This window comes from Pholcus phalangioides, unplaced genomic scaffold (genome assembly GCF_987345545.1).
Source record: "Pholcus phalangioides strain wild (caught in Gottingen) unplaced genomic scaffold, Ppha-v1.0 ptg000015l_1, whole genome shotgun sequence".
Classification (NCBI taxonomy): domain Eukaryota; kingdom Metazoa; phylum Arthropoda; class Arachnida; order Araneae; family Pholcidae; genus Pholcus; species Pholcus phalangioides.
In genome coordinates, this window is record NW_028301608.1 from 1,438,356 (window position 1) to 1,463,289 (window position 24,934).

Genomic DNA, 24,934 nt, shown 5'->3' on the forward strand with positions numbered 1-24,934 from the left:
GTTTGAAATGCTAATTAAAAAATGAGTACAATTATGTTTATATATATTTTTTTAGAACGTTCATAAAATTACCTGAAACAGGTCGGATGTTATAATTGACAGGCGTGCACTGTTATCCAAAATGCCAGTCAAATGTGTGTTCTTGGTTAATACATCGTTATAGATATCCAAAAAGAATTGCAGTGCAAACTGGTATAAAAAGTGCACCTGTAAATAAAAAAAAATCAAAATTCAGATATACAAATTCACAGAACAAGAAACTTTTAAAGTACAATAAAGTGACAATCAATTTTTTTAAATGCATCTGCTTGAAATTCTAGAAATGATGGGAGCAGTATGTGATCAATTACAAACAAAAGCTACAAATACATTGGTCTAGGCTTTCATGTCCAGTGTCTAATCGAGTATGAGAGCTTACTGGACTGTTAGGCCACGATCTGCTATTTGATATCAACTAGCAGATTCAGACCTAACAGCCCAGTAAATTCTCATTCTCAAGCCACCAATCAAATGAGCTTATCGCTAATAGATGACAAGAGCAATGGTATACTAAAAAATTTTAATTTTCAAACAATATGCATATATACAACGATGTAATATTGCCTCAAACGCTGGTGGAATAAACTCAAACAAAAGCTCTCTTTGTTTTCTTTCCTCATCATCTCAAGGCTTTTTTGTAACCCTACAAAGTTGTTCTTTTTACCTTCCTTTTATTTCTATATAATTATTAGTGACCTTTTCCCCCACATATGATGTGTCCTTCTACTATATACATATAAGAGCAAAATAGGGAATAGGTTGGGTGAGGGTGAAAAGAGAAATCTACTTCATATGCCTACTCTCTCATCTCTACTATTTGCACTTTTCTATTACTAGCTATAATACCCGGGACTGCCCAGGTTTCCTTCAATGTGTGGGAGGATTGAAGAAAAGTGACAAGCCATTATAAAGAAATAAACTATTATACATAACACTGGCATCATTAAAGGAATGACAAACCATTGTAAAGGCATATGCATGTCTGAAACATATTTCTAGGGAACCTCTGTAACCGAAGTAAACATTCCGAAAGTGATTGTTGAAGCACAGGAACCATTGTTGCCTCATTTTGGGCATTTGCACAGCTCTGACGAACTTTTAAAGCAGCATATCATTCAAGTCGGGTCCCGTTTGGTATATGTACTAAATTTGGTGACGATAGATCTAAAATTGTAGATTTGTACTGAGAACGCACACACGGACAGACAGAAGAAAATCAATTTTATATACATATATAGATACTGTTTTCCTTTCATTTCAACTTTTTTTTCCTCCCTTCAACTTCTTTACCATTTTCTAATGTGTGGTTAGGTTAGGACAAGGTTACCATACCATATTTATTGCCCATTCGTCAAATAGAGATCATCTGAATTTCTTGACAATACCTTGTAAGCGAAGGAGTTGAAAGGTAATAAAAGAGACAAAGATACATATAAGCATTATGGTGTTTATGTTAAGTAGTCATTACATCAACATAAATTATGCTGATTTCACTTGATTGATCACCCAGCATAAATTACTAAGTATAAAACTTGCATCAGTACAATGGAAACCCCCCCCCCTCCCATCATGAGTGAAGTATTATTCGGAAATAAGTATATACCTGGTGCAGCCCTTCCAAAGTGAAATAAATGCTACTACAAGCATGTGACAGAGGTAGATATTGTTGAGACACCATCTCAACTTCTGCCATAACTTTATCGGTCTCTTCTACTTTGTGCGAGATTTCAAGAGCTTCGTTTTTCAATTTCTCTAGTGTACCAATTACACTATGAATATAGAAAAATAATGCTATCATAAAGATTATGGTATACATATATGCATATAACATGTATTAAAAAAAAAAAACATCCAAAAAAGCCACAGAAAAGTATGAACATAGAAACATATCAAGGAAATTTGTGAATGAATAGGGCATAACTAATGAATTGTTAAGCAAATTATGCCATATAAATATTCCGGATAACAGTCAAAATATGAAAAAAATGTATAAATTTTGTCACCTGTCATCATCTAGAATACGCCCCTTTGCATCATTCAGAGCTTGCAAAAGAGATTTCTCAAGCTGACGTAAACGAACATGGAATTCACCTTATCAGAAATTAAAAGAGAAAAAAAGAATTTATATCTGGTTAAGAAAAAAATCTATAAAAGTCTATCAATTCAAGGGGGCATAAAATTTAGATCTAAATTGAAGTACAGTAGAACCTCTTTATAACTAACACCCATGGGGCCAGAAAATTTCTTTAGCTAATGAGGAGTGCCCATTAATGGATAGTAAAATACATTAAGGCCCATTGTCATAATTCAAAAAAAGTGTCCGTTATGGGAGGTTCCACTGCATAACCAAAAAGTGTACCTTGCAGTTTAAGTAGATCTGAACGTTTTTCATCAATATCTGGTCTTTCTGCTTTCAGTACCTGTAAAAAATTAAAGCAAAAACAAAAACTTCATACGAAAAACACAGTCAATCAGAAAAGACCTGGAATGAAATTTCCAGTAATCATGATTAATTAAATAGAGTTCAAATTGTGGTTCAAAACAAATTAAAAAAATAATATGTATTTCCTCCAGAATTAAAAGGACGAAATTAAGAGACAATTTAAAATATGTATGACTCTTTCCTGCTACACAATCAGTATTGAGCTAAGTTGTCATCTTCTATTCATTGTACAAATTAAGTGATTGAAAATTTTGTTTCTCTAGCAAGAATTTGTGCAATTTACATAGCTTTGCTCTTAAATTTTTACATAACATTTCTCACACTCCCTCACTTTTTGCTCACTTTCCTTTATTTCACTATAACAGGATTTTAAAGGTTAATTCATAAAATGACAAAAAAAAAAAAAACCCTTCAAAATTAGAATTAGGGTTATGAATTTAATTATTTCAAATCTGAAAATGGCCAATCTAATTGTCTCAAAAATGCTTTGATTGCAGTTATAGGATCATAAGAAAAATATTTCTGTGCAAGTAAATGAATTTTAGCAAGCAATTTTTTTGTTAATATAACTTGGATTAGGCCAATTTTTATGTTTGTTGCAAATTTCTTAAATTACTTGTTTTCCTGCATTAAAAAAGTAGCAAGCAATTTTTTTATTTTTGAAAGAAAAAGCTTTTATTCGTATGAACAAAAATACATACAATGACATAACAGAAAAAACACAGCACATAAACTACACACAACTGAATACAAGGGTATGATCTTCTAAGGCAGAAGTTCTCAACTGGTGCCCCGTGGAGCCCTTGGGGCTTCGTGTGCACTTCCCAGGGGCTCCGTGGCCACTCAAGGATAATAAATTAAATCAGAAAATTTGATAAACAAACAAAAAAAAAAAGGTCTAAAGGGTACCGCCATATAAATAATATACTAAAAAGGGTTCCTCGAGTTAAACAGGGCTCCGCCATAGAAATTATACACTGAAATGGGCTCCGCAAGTCATAAAAGGTTGAGAACTGCTGTTCTAAGGGATCTATGTCTGTTCAGGTCAGATCCATGAAAATCACACCAAAATGTTTTCTTGTGGCAACACATTTTATATATACACATATGTGTGCACACACATATATATATATTGGCTTGCTCCCACGGTTTTTAAGCATGTATTATACACTAATTATACACTATTAATGATATTCATATTTTCCACATGTTTTAAGCAGTTTCATATTTTTTTAAGAATTTTTTTTCAGCATCAATATTGAAATCTGAAATCAATATTTCTTAAAATGAGATTGCAGTTCAGGTGTTTTCTCCTTACAGTCTCATTTGACAAATTATGAGCACCTCTGACATAAATACCTAAAAAGTTCTGTTACTCTCAAGTTTATGTGCGATATAGATAGGCATGAAACTCAGAATTAAAAAAATAAAAAATACACTGTGATTTAAGTTACACAACCCGTTACAAAATAATTTCTTAAATTATACTAATTGTAAAAACAAAGATTCTTCATAGATGGCAGCACTATATCGTTTGAGATGTAAAAAAAAAAATTATATTCTGTGGGCACCAATACTCCCAATACCTCTTTGTTGTATGATCAAGATGGTTTTTTGCCAGAAGCAAAGAAATTTTACGATTGAACAATACCTTTTTAACCTATTTGTTTGAAGCCATTATCAAGACGTTCAAAAATAAATTCCTAAATGTTTCTGTGCGCAATAAGACAACAATCCTCTGATTGGTATCCCATTTTCAAGAAACTGGAAATGTGGAAGACCGCAGGCAAAGTGGGCATCTGTCTCTACTGAGTCAGCATGGAGGTGCATGAACTAAAGGACAAAATGATGAATTTACCATCAGAGAGTGTATGGAAGTTGGCGTCACAAATGGATGCGCCATATGGGACTGCTCACAGAGCTCTCCAGAAATTAGAGTTTAATGCCTATCGTGTTCGGGTTGCTCAGAAGTTGAAAGCTCCTAATCAGATCAAACTTTTTAGTTACTGTAGATGGCTCAGATCCTCCATTGATGAAAATGGTATGGATAATCTTGATCGTGTTATTTACAGATGAATTATGGTTCCATCTAACAGGTTGTGTCAACAGCAAAAACAGCAGAATTTGGTGTACCAAAAATCCGTACATTTATCAGGAAAACCCCCTGCATTCGATCAAAATCAGAGTGTAGTGTTCTCACCCTGAGAAAAATAGCTAGAAACTTGGAAAAAAGAATATGCACTTACATTCACACAAAAGGCTCACATTTTGAACACATGTTGTGACATTTTGAAACAAACTTTGTTTTTGTATCTATAAATGTTGCATCATTCGAACTATAATATAGTTTTTTTGATTTATTTCTTGATAGAATTGTAAAAATAAAATATTTTGGAATGGGTTGCATGACTTTTGGATCACCCTATACATCATAGTTTTGTCTCTCTTCATGACATAAAATTAGAAGTGCAAACAAAACTCTTTCACAGTCATTACAATTCCAAGCAATCCGGCACGCTACCCTCTAAAGTTGGAATTTAAAAAAAAAAAATTGTAGGCAGTCTCTTCAGATCTAGAGGAGTATGCAGGTAGAATTTTCAAAGATTGCACTTACTGTTTTAATTGAAATTGAGTCTCGATTTTAGACTAGTTTTCAATGTAAAAAGTTAAAACTTATACAGAATAAATAAATTAGAATAAAGCCAACAAAATAACTATAAAAAAATAAAATAATTTTTTTTTTACATAAGTCTTTTATATCCAAACAAAAAAAAATTCTTTGAAATTTGAATCCATTTCTTTAAAAAATAAGGGTTTTCAAAAAATAAATGCAGGTCAAAAGTATGAATGGGCTTGTGTGATGCTGTTATCTAGTGTTGATAAAGAAGGTTCAAAGTAATTCCTAAACTAATTTTCATTTTACTTATTGTTTATTTTCTGCGTCGGAAAGGGCTAACCAGAACAGCAGAGATCACTGTATGAATCACTAAGAATCTCCTGTAAAATTCCACATCCTTTTTTATGAAATAGATTTTCTACTGATTTTCAGCAGGTATAAAATAAGGGAGATGAAAAGATGTGTTCCATTGAAAAATCAGAGTAACAAATTATTTAAGCTTGTCAATGCTAAAATAAAAAGTTTTTAAAGAAAGATATATTTCCTCAATGCCGGTGAGAGGGGAAAAAAATGATAACTTCATATACTTTTTTATTTACTTACTTGATTTAAGCACTGACTCTGAAGGCTGCTTCTAGTAACAGTAAAATTGACAAAAGTAACACGAGAGCATATGTCGGGTGGGAAATCAACCTGTGACAATAAAAATTTTGATAAGATTACACACTTAATTAAACTATCATTAAGAAAAAAATGATCACATAAATTTCATGATCACAGTTTTAAATGCTAACAATTGAATTCGATACTTTTTAAAAATCAAAATTAATAAAGCAATTCTATTCGGAAACTACTCCCCATAAAGAAAAATAACATTTTTGTTTTACTCATTATGCAGTGTAACCTCTCAAAAAATGGCCACCTATGGGAAAAATTTTTTTATCCACAAACAAGGGCTTTTAGTAAATGGGTGGTGAAATTCTTTTGAAAAAAGTTACCTTTGTGGCTATTCATAGCATTAAAACCAGAAAATGATTTTTTCCCCTTGGAGAATTTCAAAGGAGGCAAAATAAATAATAAAATGTCTTGTGAGAATGGTCAATATGACAAAATATCCTAGACTATCTTACATGATTTCTTTGAAGCTAAAAAGTGATTTGCGACTTCTTTTAAAGCAGCTTGCAAGGCATTAGAAATGAGTTTGTTTTGCTTCAGAAGTATATTACGAACTTAATGGTGATATGCTTCTGAGTTTGTGATCTATACAGTCAAACCTCGTTAATGAGTCACTCTTGGGAGAGCAAAAATATGACTTCGTAAGCAGAGTGACTCATTAAACGGAGTAAGCCATAGATGTGCCAATTCCTGTCTGAGGACAATTGGGACTTCCAAAAAGTAACCGGTAAGCGGAGTGACGTGTTAACCGGGTGATGCACTAACGAGGTTTGACTGTATATGCATATTTTTCTCTGACTAGTTTCACAAAATTTATATGAACTGTATGCACTATACAAATGTTTAAAATCTCTGCTAAGTTCCAAGTGGTAAATTTTATACTGTCTTCCATTTTTGCCTTAGACAGTCATCTTCTGCACACCATGTTTGTTTAATAAAATATTTAATATCGTTTCCTGCCCTTAATTTGTAGATTATAACGTAAATATCAACCCTCTATGGTCCAGTATATTTTTTAATGTACATGGAAAATACATGGTGATGCGTCTGTGCAAGGGAAAAGGAAAAAAAGACATAAGTGAAGGAAGTGTATGCTTTTTACTGAGTGCAGAAAATTGTCTAATAACTGAGAGAAATTTATAATTGAGAGATTACTGTAAATCTTTTGGTGTCATTTCAGTATGAAATGCAAGTATGATACTTTCCCCTAGAAAGAGTTGATTCTCTGCTATCATCATTTTTTGAGGACTGTTGAAATTTTGTGTGTTCAGAGATGAAATTCAAGGTAGAAACTATTTAACTTTGCTGAGCAAGATTTTATCTGTCCATAGATAATATGAAAATCAAAGAGAATTGTATATTTCACCCTTAATTAATCATTTAATTAATTTAAAAAATCCATTCTCAATTTCTGTGCTGATGTATTGTTTCAATTAAAAATATACTACCAGCACCAATTTACATCTGTATTTGTAAAAAAATTATTCCCAGATGTTTTCAAAGGAGCAGACATGCCAACATTGGCCTAAAGCGTCTCAGTAGTGATGAATGTTCAGCTTTGCCACGGGGGTAGGTACCCCCCCAGGACAACATAATCATAATAGAATAAAAAACAAAAAATTTTAATTCAAAGTTCATTAAATACAGCACTTCAGTGGCACCGGAACCTAGAAGACTTGGGCCACAGGAGTTCCCCCCCCCCCTCCTGAAATAACGTTCTGAGGTAGCCAAGTCCCTTAATAATTCATGAATATTCATTACAATCCCAATCTGCACACGCCCTTAAAAAAGCTCAGGTCAAAAATAGAAAATGAAATCAATTTTGGTTTTCGTAATTAATTGGTTTCCTCAGAATAGCAATGTATTTCACAAGAAAATAGACAAAAGGTCTGATACAAGTCTACAAAAGATAAAATCCTTTAATGCACAAAATAAATCTCACCGTTGGGTCTCTTGTTGACAAAAATATACAGAATGATGGAGACAGATCTATGTCCTGGTCACCCAATGTGATAAGCACCCTGCCACCAGTTTTACGAACTTCTCGATTGAGGACAGGATTTAAAATAGGATCATAACTTTCCACATCCTATCAATATGAAATATACATGTATAATAAAGTTAATAAATAAAAACAGAAAATGGAATGAAATGATTTAATGAATTTTTTTTATAATACCCCCACCATGATAGGTACAGCCACTGTCTTATAAGGGAGAAAGTATAACCATTCTCATGTTTACCAAGGGTCCTATTTTGGAACCAACCTACTTAGGTCCTACTTGGTTATCAAATTTTAATTCCTAGTTATTCAGTAGAAAAAGTTTATATTTAAGTATTTTTATTTCTTATGAGGGTGAAATGTTGAGGTCAAATTATGAGGTCAAATCATAATTTCAGGACCGATGCAAGAGGAAAAAAATAATCTCATTATAATTTCACGATTCACTCATTCATGTTTCAAATTTTCATATTATTTTTATGTGACTCTATAAACATAATTCTATACATAAATCAAGCATTCTAAAACTACAGGTATGAGATGGAAAATAAACATAAATTAATAATTGCAAAACTGTAATTACCTGAACAAGAAGTGGATTACCAAACCTGAGTGCACTCTCCAAGTTTTTACGGAAAGAGTCATCTAAGAAACTACAAAAAGATACAAACACTTAGTTGATATGTATGCTTTCATTTTGTATCATGAAAAATGTATTATTGTAGTACAAAGGAATCAGTAGTGATACTTCAATATGGCCTTCAACTACATTTATTTTATTTTTAAAAAAATTTCAACCAATAAACTAAATTAATATGAATCAAAACTAACAAAAACACTCATTTGGATATAACTGAAATTATGATTTTAAACTGAATAATTTAACAGGAAGAATTTCATTTTAATTCATTTCTTCATACATATTCTTTTTTTAAGGCCTGACTACCATCATATCGAAAGGATTTGTCACTGACCAATTTCCATCAATAACCTTATCTTTTTTGTTATAATTATTCCTATACGGTATAATCAATAGTCACTTCATTATGTGGAGAGTCAATATTACTTTAAAACATAAATAAATAAAAATAATAGAAGTAAATTGAAAGATAAGAAATTACCTTGTTTTTGTGATTTTTTTCGCCCTATATTCATTAAGTATAAACTCTGTAGCTTGTCCAGATGGGTCTATTATCAATGGATATCTATTGAATCGTTTCAACATGATAGCATTTTCGGTGCATAAATCATCTGAGGGTAATGCATTAGCTTGCCAGCGCAAACGTTCATCAGCTGTAGACAGGTACTGAAATAATTTTTTTTTAAAAACAAATGTCAAGTAAAAAAATTATATATCAATTTTGCTCATTTTTTTTATATTTGATTTCATCATTAATAAATACTCTTACCTCAGTTCGAGCAAGATCAGATCTAAACAATATTCCAGCTTGATGTAAATGATTGCACCAATAACTAAAAAGATTGTGTCTGTATTGTTGATCATAATAGCCTGAGAAAAATTGAAACAGAATGTGGAAATCATTACAGAAGCATAACAAAAAAAAAAAAAAAGATACATGAGTACGGCATACACCCTGCAATATAGACAAGTTAGAATCCATTCGAAATAAATCTCCTTGCTTCATTTCGAACTGCTGGTTGGTCTTCCACTGCCTCCGTTATTGAACTTGTACGCCAACTCAATATTCAACCACTTTCTACTCATAGACACATCTCTCGATTAACTTTCTATTTCAAAATCCTCCACAGCCTTTTTCATATCGACACTTCTCATATTCTAACCCAATCTTTTCACTTTTCCAATAGAATCAATCATTCCCAAAAATTTAAACCCATCTTTGCATCCACAGATTGTTTCAAATTTCTTCCCTCAAACAATGACTGATTGGAACAACCTCTCATTAAACATTACTAATTGTACAACAGATTCTGATTTTGTCTATAACCTAACCCACCATCTCTGCCGAATTTCACCACCACATTTTGTTATACGGGCCTCAGTCAAACAATACTGTATAAATAAATAAATAATATATATGTGTGCTGGGGAGGTTAAAAGGTTTTTGTCACAAAAAGGAAATTTCATAGAAGAGCATTTCAGAGGTTTTTTTACTTTTTTTTTGGTCTGTCTTTATACAGCTTGAGATTTTTATGAAGTTAATACACTCATGTCCATAAATTAAGGATAATGCCAGCTCCGGCAAATAAAGGTTCCGAAAGAAAACAAACGTTCTTTATTCATAAAGCCCATTTATTAAACAAAAGATAAAGAACAAAAACGATGGTGTATGTATGATTCCATTCATAAAAACTACAATTTTTACTCCCTGGAGCAATTGTAAAAAATATCTCCTTTACAAAAACTTACTATTACATGATTGGTATGATGGTTAATACATTGTATGTCTCCCATGCGATGAAATACAGTCCGTACAATGCCTAGGCATGCTGAGTATCAAATTATCGATCTGATCTTGGGGAAGATCACTCCACTCAGTAAGCAATGCTCTCCGAAGTTCCAGTACACATGTAGGAGGTGGTTGATGGGCTGCAACTTGTCTGCCAAGCATGTCCCACACATGCTCTATCGAATTCAAGTCAGGTGAGAATGCTGGCCATTCCATACGGGTTATATCCTCAGATTCAAGGCATTCGTTTACGATGTTTGCTCGGTGAGGACGGGCGTTGTCATCCATAAACACAAATTCTGCGCCCATGGCACCCCTAAACAAACGTACATGTTGTTCCAGAATGATGTCCCGATAAATTTGGGCTTTCATGGTTCCGGTTTGAACATGCAGCAGATCTGTTCTGGAACCCAGTATATAATTCCACCCCAAACGAGCAATGCTGCACCACCGTAATGGTGTCGTTCAATGATGTTGTCTTGGTGGTAACGGGTACCTGGTGTTCTCCATATGAAAGTCAGACGTGAATCAGACTGCAAGCTAAACCTGGACTCGTCGGAAAACATCACACAAGCCTACTGTGACGATGTCCACATTGCATGTTCTCTACTCCAGGCTAATCGCTGCCGACAGTGAGTTGCCGTGAGCGGAACACATGTGACAGGCCTGCGAGCATATAGACCAATATCTCCCAAACGTCTGTACACGGTTTGCCTTGAAACTGTGGTACCCGTGGCTGCAGATAGCTGACGGGACAGGTCGGATGCTGTACTCCGTCTGCTTCTTTTGGCAGTTACTGCCAAATACCGGTCTTCATTCGGCATTGTAACTCGGGGGCGACCTGTACTGTAACGTCTACTGACATTTCCGCTATCTTGGAATCGTTGCCAAAGCCTAGAGATGACACTTTGGGCAATTCCAAGTTCCTCGGATACTTCCATCTGAGTACGCCCACATTCCAGGCGGTCGATAATTCTACCACGTAAAAAATCATCCACATGCGTCCTCTGTGTCATTACTATTCGCTTATGGCACTGAGCACCTTACAGAACTCTTGTGAACAATTTTACTTCTTCGCCACCATTCCTTATAAACTCCCCTCTTACACTCTCGTCATTGTGATGTACTATCGGCATCATCTTGTGCATATCATTCTTGCAGATGTGTGTGATAATTCTACAGGTGAAATTTTTACTTTAGATTTCGATTTCCATGTGATTCTGAATTATCCTTAATTTATGAACATGAGGGTATATCTTGTTATTCATTGAAATAGGACTTAATATTCTATACCTCTGTGTAGTTTCACAAAAGTAAAACAAATTAAAAGCATTATTCCAATATCAACATTGTGCTTTTTACCTCCTGCACACAGATAAGAAAAACTAACATTTTCACAATAAGGATATAATACACGACATTAACTCTAGTTGTCATTTGAGCAGAAACACCAGGGCTCAGCACAATTCCTGGCCTCAAAACTAGTGAAAATAGTGACCAAAATGTTTAAAAAAGTGACCAAATAGTGACCTAAATATTTGTAAAAAGTGACCAAATAGTGACCTAGATAGTTGTAAAAAGTGTCCAAATTTTGACAATCTGCAATCGTATGAACCGTTTTCACTAAACTTTGCATTTCAATGGAACGAATTTATTATTTTTACATAAGAAATAATTAAATCAAACTAACGATTTTGTTAAACAGGAAAGTTTTGAATAACTTAGCAAATTTATCAACAGCTATGCGAGAGAGAGAATTACATTACGCCAAATGTAGGCAGCAGTTGTAATGCCTTTCCTCGAGCTGCTTTCCACAACTCATCTCAAAATTAATTTAAGCAGGAAAAATTTCAAAACAGTAGAACGTTTTCACATTTAAAGAAACAAAACAAAGAAATAACAAAGTTTAAAGGAGAGAATTTTTTTCCATCCCCACACTAGTGGATTTTTTATTCATGTTATGCTATGAATGGCAGCGCATAAAATACACAATCAAATTTTCTTTTACCTAGTACAAATTTTATTTACATACGGTACCTAAGTCTGTATAATCTGTTCAGATGTGTTTTTCAATTAAAAGAAGCACAATTAAAAGAAGCAAGAGCAGCAAATAATGTAAGTCCTATATTCACTGTTTGCTGTAGAAAATGGTGCAGCCTGAATTTTTCTAGCATGTGTTCGGAATTCACTATTATTTTTTCTTCTAATGTATCCGCTGAAGGACATTTCTATATCCCAAATTAACAATACATTCAACAATAACATTAGAATCTTGTGATGAATTCTTCAGACATGATCTACAAAAAAATTTCATGAATTAAAGTGTTTCAATTTAGACTATTGCTACTAAACAATCTTTAGAAAATGTGTCATTTTCAAGACAAAGTGGTAGAAATACTTCACTGCTTAACCATCTTTCAAAAATGCAGCGTTTTCAAGACACACAAAGTAGTAGAAATACATTGATTTTGTTAAGCAAAGAGTTTATTGTATCTATGTTAAGCATCCCAAAAGTAACAAAGCTTGAAATTCTCAGCACAACAGATTTTTTCAATACTTATTAGCCATCTCCTGTTTAACATCAAGAATACTTTCTTAAGAGCTACATGAATGACAACAATCCTATTTTTTTTCAAATTGACTCATATACAAATCTACTCTATACTATAAAATCACTAACTCGAAAACAGCCTGTTTCTAAGCAACCAAAATTAGTGACGATTTTATGTAACGGAAGTCAGTGACGTTTTGTGTTACGGAAATCGGTTATGACTTTGGGTCAAGTTTTCATTTAACTCTTACTGATTCATTTAACTCTCTTGATGTTTGATAAAACTTACATTCACTTGTAGGAAGTAAAAATTAGTCATAATCCAAGCTGGGCTTAAAAAAAAGTAAAAGTTTACAAATCAAACAAACAAGCATACATTAAAAAAAACCTCATGACATTTTGTTGACTCTGTTTCTGCTGATTCCCGACGCTGTTTTCCTCTAATTTCTCAAGAACCCAACACATTTTTTGTTTCAGTGTTTTCAGACGAACTTGCCCACTTTCGATATCTACAAAGATTTTTCTCTTTATCCCTACTTCTATCATTTTTTCTGCAGTGTTGAGCATAGTTTTCGATTATGACAACTGAATTTCCAACTCCCTTTCTTCTGCTTTTAGTCTTTGATTCTCATCTGGTCGTGAAACTTTCTTATCAAAAGTTTTTGGTGCTGAAGTCTGTCTTGGTACTTCTGATGCGAGCTGCGAACAGCTTTCAGAAGATTGGCATCAACATCAATATCTTTAGCATTTTGAGAATGACTACTCCTTACTTCTGAATCAATGCTGAATTATCTCTTTCATTAATTCTGGAATTATTTCCTTTATTCAATATCATTTCTTTCATTAATGCAGAAATTATTTCTTTCATTAATGCAGAAATTATTTCTTTCATTAATGCAGAAATTATTTCTTTCATTAATGCAGAAATTATTTCTTCTATTAATGCTGGAAAATTATCTCTTTCATTAATCATGGAATTAGCTTTAATTAATTATGGAATTAGCTTTAATTAATTATGGAATCAGCTTTAATTAATTATGGAATTAGCTTTAATTAATGCTGGAATTATCGCTTTCATTTATTTTGGAACTGAAATTATATCTTTCATTAAAGTAGAATTTTTCTTTCATCAATTCTGGAATTTTTTTTTCATCAATTCTGGAATTTTTTTTTCATCAGTTCTGGAATTTTTTTTTTCATCAATGTTGAATTGTCTCTTTTATCAATGCTGAATTATCTTTCATTAAAACTAGAATTTTTCTTTCATTAATTCTAGAATTCTTTCTTTTATTAATTCTGGAATTCTTTCTTTCATTAATTCTGAAATTCTTTCTTTTATTAATTCTGAAATTCTTTCTTTTATTAATTCTGGAATTCTTTCTTACATCAATTCTGGAATTCTTTCTTACATCAATTCTGAAATTCTTTCTTTTATTAATTCTGGAATTCTTTCTTTTATTAATTCTGGAATTCTTTCTTACATCAATTCTGAAATTCTTTCTTACGTCAATTCTGGAATTCTTTCTTACATCAATTCTGGAATTCTTTCTTACATCAATTCTGAAATTCTTTCTTACGTCAATTCTGGAATTCTTTCTTACATCAATTCTGGAATTCTTTTTTTCATCAATGCTGAATTATCTTTCTTTAATTCTGGAATTCTTTTTCATCAATTCTGGAATTCTTTTTTTCATCAGTGTTGAATTATCTCCTCCATCAATGCTGAATTATCTCTCATTTAATTTGGAACTGAAATTATCTATTTCATTAATTCTAGAATTTTTCCTTCATTAGTTCTGGTATTGTCTTTCATTAATGCTAAAATTAGCACTTTCATTAATTTTGGAATTTTATTAATGCTGGAATTACCTTCCATTAAGACTGAAATTATCTCTTTCATGAATTTTGGAATTATCTCATCGATGCTGAAATTCTTTCTTTCATTTATTGTTTTAAACTCCTATTTATGCCATAAGAAAATAACGGAGGATTGTGTGTGTTTTCACCGAGTCACGTGATCTTCCAACTAATGATGTTGCAGATGACGTTCTCAGCACTGCCAAGGCGAAGACCACTAACGTCATACTTCCCTCCAGCTTGATGGTGCAAACAGTGTGTCTGTATTTCAAGATTCCAAAAACCTGCGTCATCTCCGATTGGTTAAAAAATCCTAACCTTTTTTTAGCTTAAAATTCGATTTTTTAATCAATCAGAGACGACGCTGATTTTCAGAATCTGAAATACGAAAGCACCATGTTCACACCCAAATGCAGGAAACCTTGGCAGAACAGGCATCTTGACGAATTCTATAAAAAAACCGGAACATACACAAAAGTTTTCTATAAGTTACAGTAGCAACGCAGAGGTTGACGTCACAGCATGACTCAAATGACGTCATTGAAAGCGAAAGAAGGAAATTTCAAAGAACCTTGATTGGCGCAGAAGCACCAAATTTTCTAGGAAAATCACCGTTATGACGCAGTATGTAGCAGGAAATTGCTAATGGCGCAGCAATCCCATCCCTGCTTATAGCTTCTGTTGCTCCTCTCCCCTGGACCATCAAATTATCCGGGGGGGGGGGGGTGATATTGGCCACATGGTAGGGGGATGGAACACTAACCTACAGCTGTTTAAAAATAGTGGAGGTGTACACACTGTTTTGGGGGAGGCAAAGGCATTGTGGTTGAATGTTCTTACTTTTCATTGATTGGAGCAGAAGCACCAAATTTTCTACGAAAATCAACGTTATGACGCAGTATGTAGCAGGAAATTGCTAATGGTGCAGCAATCCCATCCCTGCTTATAGCTTCTGTTGCACCTCTCCCCTGGACCATCAAATTATCCAGGGGGGGGGGGTGATATTGGCCACATGGTGGGGGAGGGAGCACTAACCTACAGCTGTTTAAAAATAGTGGAGGTGTACACACTGTTTTGGGGGAGGCGAGGCAAAGGCATTGTGGTTAAATGCTCTCACTTTTCATTGCTTGGGTGAGATGCCCTCCCCCCCCCCTCCCTTCCGCCTTCTCAGGAAAAAAAACACTTTGGTCACAAGCAAAGAAAAAGAAAGAAAAATAGGGAGAAATTCGCCATGAACACAATTTTAGAAAAACTGCCAAAGACAAAAATTTTCCGCCAAACCGTTTTTAAACCAGCCCAATTTGGCAATAAAACTGCCAATCTGGCAACTCTGATAGGGGATGTTGCTTTAGCTGCATGAAGAGAGGAAGAAAATAGGTGACCTTGAACCCATAATCTTCCTAGAAGAAAAGAGAAACGTAGCTACCAGAAAAGTGGCAGAGACAGAGGTCGTGTTTTCTTTTCGCTAAAAAAGTGGAAAAAGTAACCAGGGCCCGAAAATACGTAATAAAAGTGACCAGCTTCTAAAAACTAAAAAAATGACCCGTGCCAAGCCCTGGAAACATTTATCCCTTTGTGCACAGGAGGAGGGAGAAGATGAGTTAAAGCTTTATTTCTCTATTAGGTGCTGAAAGAAGGGAAGGATAATGAAGATAAGGAATTGATCGATCATAATTATGATCAGCATGGATTTAAGGCAGTGTTCTGTAACACGCCCTTATGCCAGGATTTTCCACAGGAATCTTTTTCCTTACATTTTTGTTAATAAAACAGGCATTTGCCTGTTGCAGCCCTTTGCATTTGTATTCATATTCATGGTGTAGAGAAACAAAATGGTCATAAAGATTCATCCCAGGCCCATCAGCATCCCCACCGTAGGGGTTATTACAGTCAATCACAATTGATGATAAGAACTTTGAGAGAACTAATGTGAAATGAAGTTATTTCCTAATTATAATGTATATTTAGTTTAGAGGAGTAAAGGTAGTGTGTGGTTATATGTATATCCTCCAAAGATGGCACCCATTTTAAGTTGAAACAAGTTTGAAATTCATGGCTTTTACTTGTTACTCACCTTTATCATTGGTTTTCTCTTCATTATATTATACATATAATTACTGTATCATTTTGTATCTAACATTTCACAGGAAATCTTGAATAACAGCACGCTGTATTATTCAACAATTACAAGCATGTCACCTATCCATATTATCTTATTTATACTTGCTAAGCATAATAAACACTAAATTTTGAGATAACATTTTTTTAAAATTTGGAAATGTATTTAGTTAGTGACAACATTTAACACACTTTTTTTGTTGGTCCCAAGTTCCTCCCTAAATGTGCCTACTGTTATATCTATTTGAAATTAAAAAAAAAAAAACCAGACATCAATTTACCAGCATAAGATAGAAAAGCAGATGCTAAAAGAACATCTCCTGCAATAGTGGCCATCTGATTCTTGAATGTTTCACTAGTATCTTCCCACCTTTTACGTTCTGAGCTTAAACTTTTCAATAACGCAATACTCCGATCGACCTGAAAGGTAATTTGACGAAAGGTTCAGATAAAAATTATTGGTAGGTACAAAAGATGAATTAACGAAAAGATCTAAATTCATTAGAGATTATCAATCTTGAGATATTTGGTATGAACATAATTCTATATTAAAATTTTTTTTTTATTAATACACAGTACAGCACTATTACCTTTTTCATAATAAACTGAAGAGCCAAAAAAACTGGTACAGGCATGCGTATGCAAATAAAGAGATATGGAACCAATCAGAGTACGGCACTGCGGTCGGCAATGCCTATATAACACAACAAGTGTCTGGCATAATTGTTAGATGAGTTACTGCTGCTACAATATGGCAAGTTATCGAGATTTAAGTGAATTTGAATGTGGTGTTATAGTCGGCGAACGAGAGATGGGACATAGCATCTCCGAGGTAGCGATGAAATTTAGGATTTTCACGTACGACCATTTCACGAGTGTACCATGAACATCGGGAATCCGGTAAAAAAAAAAATCTACGACATCGCTGCGGCCGGAAAAAGATCATGCAAGAACGGGACCAACGACGACTGACGAGAATCATTAAACGTGACAGACGTGCAACCATTCGGCAAATTGCAGCATATTTGAATGCTGGGCCATCAACAAGTGTCAGCGTGCGAACCATTCAACGAAACATCATCGATATGGGCTTTTGGAGCCGAAGGCCCACTCGTGTACCCTTGATGACTGCACGACGCAACGCTTTAAGCCTCGCCTGGGCCAGACAACACAGACATTGGACTCTTGAGGACTGGAAACACGTTGCCTGGTCTGACGAGTCTCGGTTTCAATTGCTTCGAGCTGATGGACTCTAAATGTCAACAGGGGACTGTTCAAGCTGGTGGAGGCTCTGTGATGGTATGGGGCGTGTGCAGTTGGCATGATATGGGACCCCTGATACGTCTAGATACGACTCTGACAGGTGACAGGTACGTAAGCATCCTGTCTGATCACCTGCACCCATTCATGTCCATTGTGCATTCCGACGGACTTGGACAATTTCAGCAGGACAATGCGACACCCCACACTTCCAGAATTGCTACAAAGTGGTTCCAGGAACACTCTTCTGACTTTAGACACTTCCGCTGGCCACCTAAATCCCCAGACATAAACATTATTGAACATATCTGGGATGCCTTGCTACGTGCTGTTCAGAAGAGATCTCCACCCCCTCTCACTCCTACGGATTTATGGACAGCCCTGCAGGATTCATGGTGTCAATTACCTCCAGCACTACTTCAGACATTAGTCGAGTCCTTGCCACGTCGTGTTGCGGCACTTCTGTGGGTTCGCGGGGGGCCCTACATGATATTAGGCAGATGTACCAGTTTTTTGGCTCTCAGTGTATTAATGGCATCAGTGAGATAGCCCAACACATAAAGGAAATTGATCTTATCTGGATATTATGCAGAAGTTCACTTCTGCATAATATCGCAAAGCGGGTAAATGTGCTACCATATAGAAGAGAGGACCTGGCAGAGACCAGATGACTTTTCTTTCCAAGTTCACCTCTGCATAATATCCACAGAAAATGTCTACTTCCTTCATTAATGGCCAAAGGCCATTTCGGAGCAGTTTTGGAGCAGCAAAATTTAGGATTCTGAGCAGTTTTGGAGCAGCAAATTCAGGATTCAGAGCAGCAAAATGTAGGATTCAGAGCAGATATTTATACAAATACAAATACAAATACAACGCCACAACAGGCAAAATGCCCAACGAGGTGGCTGATAAAAAGATGCCCATAAAAATATGGTTGTCATATGTTTCATAAATACAGCAACCCAATTAAAAATGCAATTAACACAAATTACAAACAATATATACACATGATAAAATATTATACAATGCCCATAAAGAATACTTATGGTTGTCTTATTCTAAGAATGGATAGCTTCTCGATTTACCCCAACATGTTTATCGTATTTCTTTTTAAACGTGTCAATTGTATTACAATTTACTACCTCCGGGGGTAAGCTATTCCATTTATTAACAACCCTATTGGAGAAAAATTCCCTGCGACACCATAACCTTGCATTGTCCCTCACCAATCGATACTGGTGTCCCCTTGCAAAAGCAGTCGATTGGCGGTGTACTAAAAGTTCATGGTCCATCCTATCCATCCCATTGAAAATTTTGAACACTTCGATCATATCTCCTCGACACCTGCGTTCATCCAATGTAAACATATTCAAAAAATGAAGTCTTTCTTCATAACTCAAGCCCTGTGTGCCAATAAGGACACGCGTAGCTCTTCTCTGCACCCCTTCAACCAAGTCTATGTCCCTCTGTAGGTATGGTCTCCAAAACCTTACAGCATACTCCAGTCCAGGACGAACTAAGCCTCGAAAAAGCGGAAGAATGACTTTAGGAGAACGCGAAGAGACCTTTTTGAAAATGAGACCAAGCATTCTATTCGATTTTTTGACAACCGCTGAACAATGTTCAGAAAACTTAAGTCGCTCGTCAATGAGAATTCCCAAATCGGTGACTCTAGTTGCATCCGGGATAGTGACACCATTCAACTCGTAAGAGAACCGTGGGTTGTTCGAACCAAAATGAGCGACCATGCACTTATCTACGCTAAACGTCATGCTCCATTCATTTGCCCATGCTGCAATCTTGTTTAAGTTGGTCTGGAGCAACTCCCTATCGCTTTCATTCCCGATTACCCCCATTAGCTTCACATCATCTGCGAATTTGCTAGTAATTCCATCGATACCCTGATCGAGTTTATCGATAAAAAGTGAAAAAAGTATGGGGCCAAGGACACTTCCCTGAGGAACTCCACTTGTGACATCTGTCCAACCAGAGAATTCCCCGTTCACCATAACTCATTGCGACCTGTCTCTTAACCACGATTCTATCCAATTCAGCAAGTTGCCCCCTATTCCAATCTCGTGTAAACGCTTCAAGAGTTTGCCATGTTGGACCCGATCGAATGCCTTCTGGAAATCAAGGTAAACAACGTCGACATTTTTGCTCTTACCCAAAGCCTTAGTCACGTAATCATAGAAGCAAAGGAGGTTAGTTACACATAAATTAGAGCAGCAAAATTAACTTACAAAAATATTTCCATTAACCATCAACCCCTTTTCAAAATAAAACAACCGCACTGTCTTTTCATCAGCTTGATTTTGGTGTTTCAGGCTTTTGACACCTTGTTTGAAAGAGCGGCTGTCATAAAATTTTTCACACCAGTCTATTTAACACTTTCGGGTCTAAGCCCGAGCTTGACTAAGGATGGAGTTTTTGTTCAAAGGAACTAAACCAGAGTCAGATTTAGGCTTAACTTTTAATTCTTGTAGCTATAAAATGGCTGAATATATATGTTCCCAGTGTTTTTAAACATAATCTATAAATCTTCTAGTTCCAAAAAAAATATCGATAGCAGCAGATAACGAATGTAGCTTTATAAAACGATACAGAAGTAAATACAGTTGAAACACATTTGTCTTCCTAGGTAAGGTAGCCATGTTTGTTGTGTTTGTGATGTCTCATAAAAAATTTTTAGAGTTATCAGGTGTCGATGTGATTTGGCCGATTTTAGAGATAAATTAACACACAATTCTTTGTCAGAGTTATCAGATTCAGATGATCCAGAATACCAGTCCGCTTGTATAAGGGATTCAAAATCGCAGTTCTCAGATGACGACGACAGCACTGGTAAATATACTTGATTTTTTGCTTTTGAACAAAAAAATTTTTGTGTATATTACTTATTTTTTTCAAATGTTTTAGGACGTATATTTTACAAATTATTATTCATTTTAGATGATGAAAAGGAGCAACAGAGCAAATCAAAGGCAGAAACTGGAAAAAGATTGAGGAAAGATAATTTTTCAACATGAATAAAAACAATGTTTTCTTATGCTGAACTTTTTTTAAAACTCTAAAACATACTTTTTAAATTATTTCTCATTGAATATTAATTATTACCTTTAAATAATTGCTATATTATGAAAGAAAAGAGTTTGAAATTTCTAACTAAAAAAAACTGTCAAGATATATATATATATATTCTAAGTATTATTTTAAAAATCATGAAAAGTGTAAAAACCCTCAGTCCACAGGGACAAACATAGTCAAAATAGCTCAGACCCGAAAGTGTTAAGATGATTTTTGCTTACTGAGGGCACTATTTGCTGTCTGGAACAGCATTTCAAATGCGCTAAATATTTTCTATAAGTTTTCAATTGTTTTATATTCCGAAAGAAATTGTTGCAAAATTGGACAGAATTTTGGAAGAATAAACACAATGTTAGGCGATTCAGCGCTTCTAATTTGGCAAGATTGGCGATTTGACTCGATATTTGGTGATTTAACACTTGTTATTCTGCAACATTGGCGATTTAATGCTGTTATTTGGCAAAGTTTCTAAATTAGCATTCATAATTCGGCCGACCTTTTTTTTTGAAAACAGAAACTGACTCAAATTTGAACCTTAAAGATGAAAGACCATTGCAAACCAACTTCAGTTGCACGATCACGGATATTATCAGGGTTTTGCTATGAAAGCCTGATGAGGGGCCGATAATTTAAATAAAATACGCTCTTCTTGGAAAGAATCATTTCGCGGCAAGCAGGAACAACATTTTTTATGCCATGCTTTCTAAAATTCCAGGCATACTGAAGTAAAATTCGCTATTTTGGTGCAGAAAAAATATGAGAATACACTATTGGAGAAGGATGGCGCAGTGCGGCAGAGTTCCTACCTCTACATTAATGAAGGAAGCTAGCTCTACATTAAACCTAATTGCTGTTTCAAATAAAATCCCAGTTTCCACTTTCTCAGTTTTTGGTGGCATTTCTGAAATTTTTCCCTCCTTCACACTCTCCCTTCCTTTAAACTCGCTGCAAAACTCAACTTTAAAGAGGCCGACTTCTCTCTTACAAAAAATATCCTTCCCATCGATTTCCCTGATTTCGTCTTGTCATCTTCCTTGAATGATATTCATATTCTCTGGAGTAAATTCAAATCTGTTATCAAAAAATGAAAAGCCACTCTGCTCCAATCAAAAATACTTCCTCAAAATGTCTCTTCAATTTCCTGAATCAACTGTGATATTAGCCATTTAAAAATTAAAATTTGCTGAAATGTCTCCAAACTCAAATTCAATAACTCTTTTTAGCTCAGAAATAAGATCTCATCGTTCACCAAAAAACAAATTATTTAACTAACTCCTTACCTCACTACGTTTAAACCTACCCCTGAAAATTTTGGAATTTTCTTCGTCCTAAATCAGCTGTCCCTTCTTCCTTTAAAATTGATAACATTGACCTAACTTTTCACCTTAATATTGACACTGAATTTAATCGGGCTTTTTCCTCTGATCTCACTTCCTCTCATTACTCCTTTTGTCTCCTTCAAGGGGCAGAACTCCCAATTTCTCCAGGTTAAGTCTGTTCTAGGATTCAGTTCTCTTGCCTATATTATTTTTGATTCATATAAACTATCTTCCTAATTCCATCAATCGCCATATCAGACTCTTTGCAGATGATTGTATCATCTACCAACCCAGTGTACAACGAATCCTACCAAGCCCCCCCCCCCCCATCTCGCCAAAATAACCTCAACGTCATATAGTATAGGAATGGTGCTTGTCCTAGTAACTACCCCTTAACTCTTCAAATACAGTTTTTATGAAATCTACTCACAAAAGACTTCCCCTTTGTTGGGAATAGTACGAGCTTACGTTTGTAATCCCTCTGGTCACCTCCAGATGGCGAAACTGATACGTTACGTGACTTTTCGCTTGTCTTCTTTTCCCCTGTATCTTTTTCCCGTGTATGATATGTTCGTTCGACGCCTACGTGTACGGATGTCTCATCTTGTATTACGTTAAATAAAATCGTTTCTTCTACGCATTTGCTCTCCCAATGTAAGCTATTTCGGCCCCCGAATATTTTGGTGCACGAAACCCGCCGGAACGAATATTTTGGTGAATTAAACACGCCGAAACGAATATTTTGATGAAGGAAACCTGTCGGATGAACATTTTGACCAACGAAACTCGTCTTAATATGGATCAGGAGAAAATAACGATGCTCCATCGGAAACGGACAACGGTGCGCGCCAAGGTAACTAGATTCGTTTCAACGTTGGACAGTGCCGGGAAGGAAACCGACTCGGAAATCGACTTCATGGTTTCTCGTTTGACGGAGGAATTGGACGAATTACTTCGCCTTGATGACGGCATTCACGCTCTACTATTGGACGAGGACTACGCTATCGATATCGAAAAATGCGAGGAATACACTGAGAAAGCGAAACGTGCCTTGTTCGATGCTTCTCTCGTGCTACGAAAACGCAACAAGTCTCCAACGACGGTGCCTCCTCTGGTTGCTACTTCGATTCCCGCTTCAGCTCAACCTACATCGACTTCATCACCATGTGCTCTCAAGCTGCCTACAATACGCCTAGAGCCCTTCTGCGGTTGTGTTGAAGACTGGCCGACATTCTGGCAACAATTCACCTCTTCGATCGACGAGAATCCTCAACTGTCAACCATCGACAAACACGTTTTTCTACGGGGGTATCTCCAAAACGAACCCAAGAAGCTCATCGAGGGAATCGGCGTCACATCGGAAGCCTACGAGACGGTAAAGAAGATGCTGATCGACAGGTACGGCAACAAGGATACCATCATACAGACCCCCATCGATTTCTTCGACAGCCTGCGTCCAGCGACAGCTTCATCGCCCGAGTTTCTCAACGACACCTACTTGGAAATTAACGCCCATATTCAAGCTCTCTGATCACTCGGCGAAGATGTCGATAACTACAGTCGGATTTTGACACCGAAGATTCTTCGCACATTTCCTACGGACATTCGTCAACGGTGGATTATCCACTCTAAATGGCAAGATATCTCGGACATGGACATATCCAAGCTGATGCAGTTCCTCGGTGAAGAAATCGACGGACTTCGATTATCAAGCAAAGTGCAAGGTGAGTTTCCTTTGCCACCTTCGAATTTCCGCCCGACTACGGAAGCATTTCATGTTCGCATTCGACGTAACCAGAAAAATCCGTCACCGTTTTGCCCATTTTGTGAATCGTATGATCATTGGCCTCAAAATTGCTCGGTGATAACTGATGTTCAATTACGAGTGCAGAAGCTAAAAGAAACTCGTCGTTGTTTTTTGTGTACTAACTGTTCGCATAACGCTAAAACTTGCCCACGCCGTGCTAGAGCTTTCTGTTCTAACTGTAAAAGGAAACATCACGTATCCATTTGTCCTTCACTTCATGCCTCAACTGCTGTTGGTAAAATTGATGTATCGCCCCGTTTTACGTATTTGCAAACTGCACGTATTTGGGTATTCGGTCCCAACGGAAATTGCAAATTGTCTCGATGTGTGTTAGACGCCGGAAGTCAAACCTCCTTCATTCACAGCAGTTTAGTGAATGAACTGCAATTGCATGTGCTGCAATCGGTCAACTTGTCTATCAGTGCATTCGAAGCTGTGCCAAAACAATCGATGTATCGACGTCAAGTGCAATTTTTCTTATCTAGCATTTGGTATAACAGATCGATTCCGATAGTTGCTTTCGAAAGCAATAATTCCTACGCCTCACATCCTACGGCTCCGGTAGACATTGGTGCATTTGCTACTTCACGCAGAATTCAGCTTGCGGACCCTCACTCTTCTGACGACATCCCGATTCAAATTCTCATCGGTAGCCATTATTACTGGAAAGTAGTGAAAACTGATTCGCCGGTCAAATTGTCAGACACTTTCGTTCTTGTTCCGTCTCATC

At 35.7% G+C, this 24,934-nt stretch overlaps 1 protein-coding gene across 2 annotated transcripts in view; it reads right to left on the reverse strand.

The window, feature by feature from the left end:
- Dhc64C (dynein heavy chain, cytoplasmic) overlaps positions 1 to 24,934 on the reverse strand; it is a 189,442-nt gene that overhangs the window by 22,440 nt on the left and 142,068 nt on the right. For both annotated transcript variants that reach the window (XM_089242500.1, XM_089242499.1), the window contains exons 63-72: positions 17,013 to 17,151; positions 9,186 to 9,286; positions 8,898 to 9,082; positions 8,360 to 8,429; positions 7,717 to 7,863; positions 5,703 to 5,792; positions 2,399 to 2,459; positions 2,043 to 2,130; positions 1,643 to 1,808; positions 73 to 207 (exon numbers count right to left, since the gene is read on the reverse strand). In XM_089242500.1, the coding sequence (XP_089098626.1) occupies positions 73 to 207; positions 1,643 to 1,808; positions 2,043 to 2,130; positions 2,399 to 2,459; positions 5,703 to 5,792; positions 7,717 to 7,863; positions 8,360 to 8,429; positions 8,898 to 9,082; positions 9,186 to 9,286; positions 17,013 to 17,151 (1,182 nt within the window). The remainder of the gene's footprint in view (positions 1 to 72; positions 208 to 1,642; positions 1,809 to 2,042; positions 2,131 to 2,398; positions 2,460 to 5,702; positions 5,793 to 7,716; positions 7,864 to 8,359; positions 8,430 to 8,897; positions 9,083 to 9,185; positions 9,287 to 17,012; positions 17,152 to 24,934) is intronic.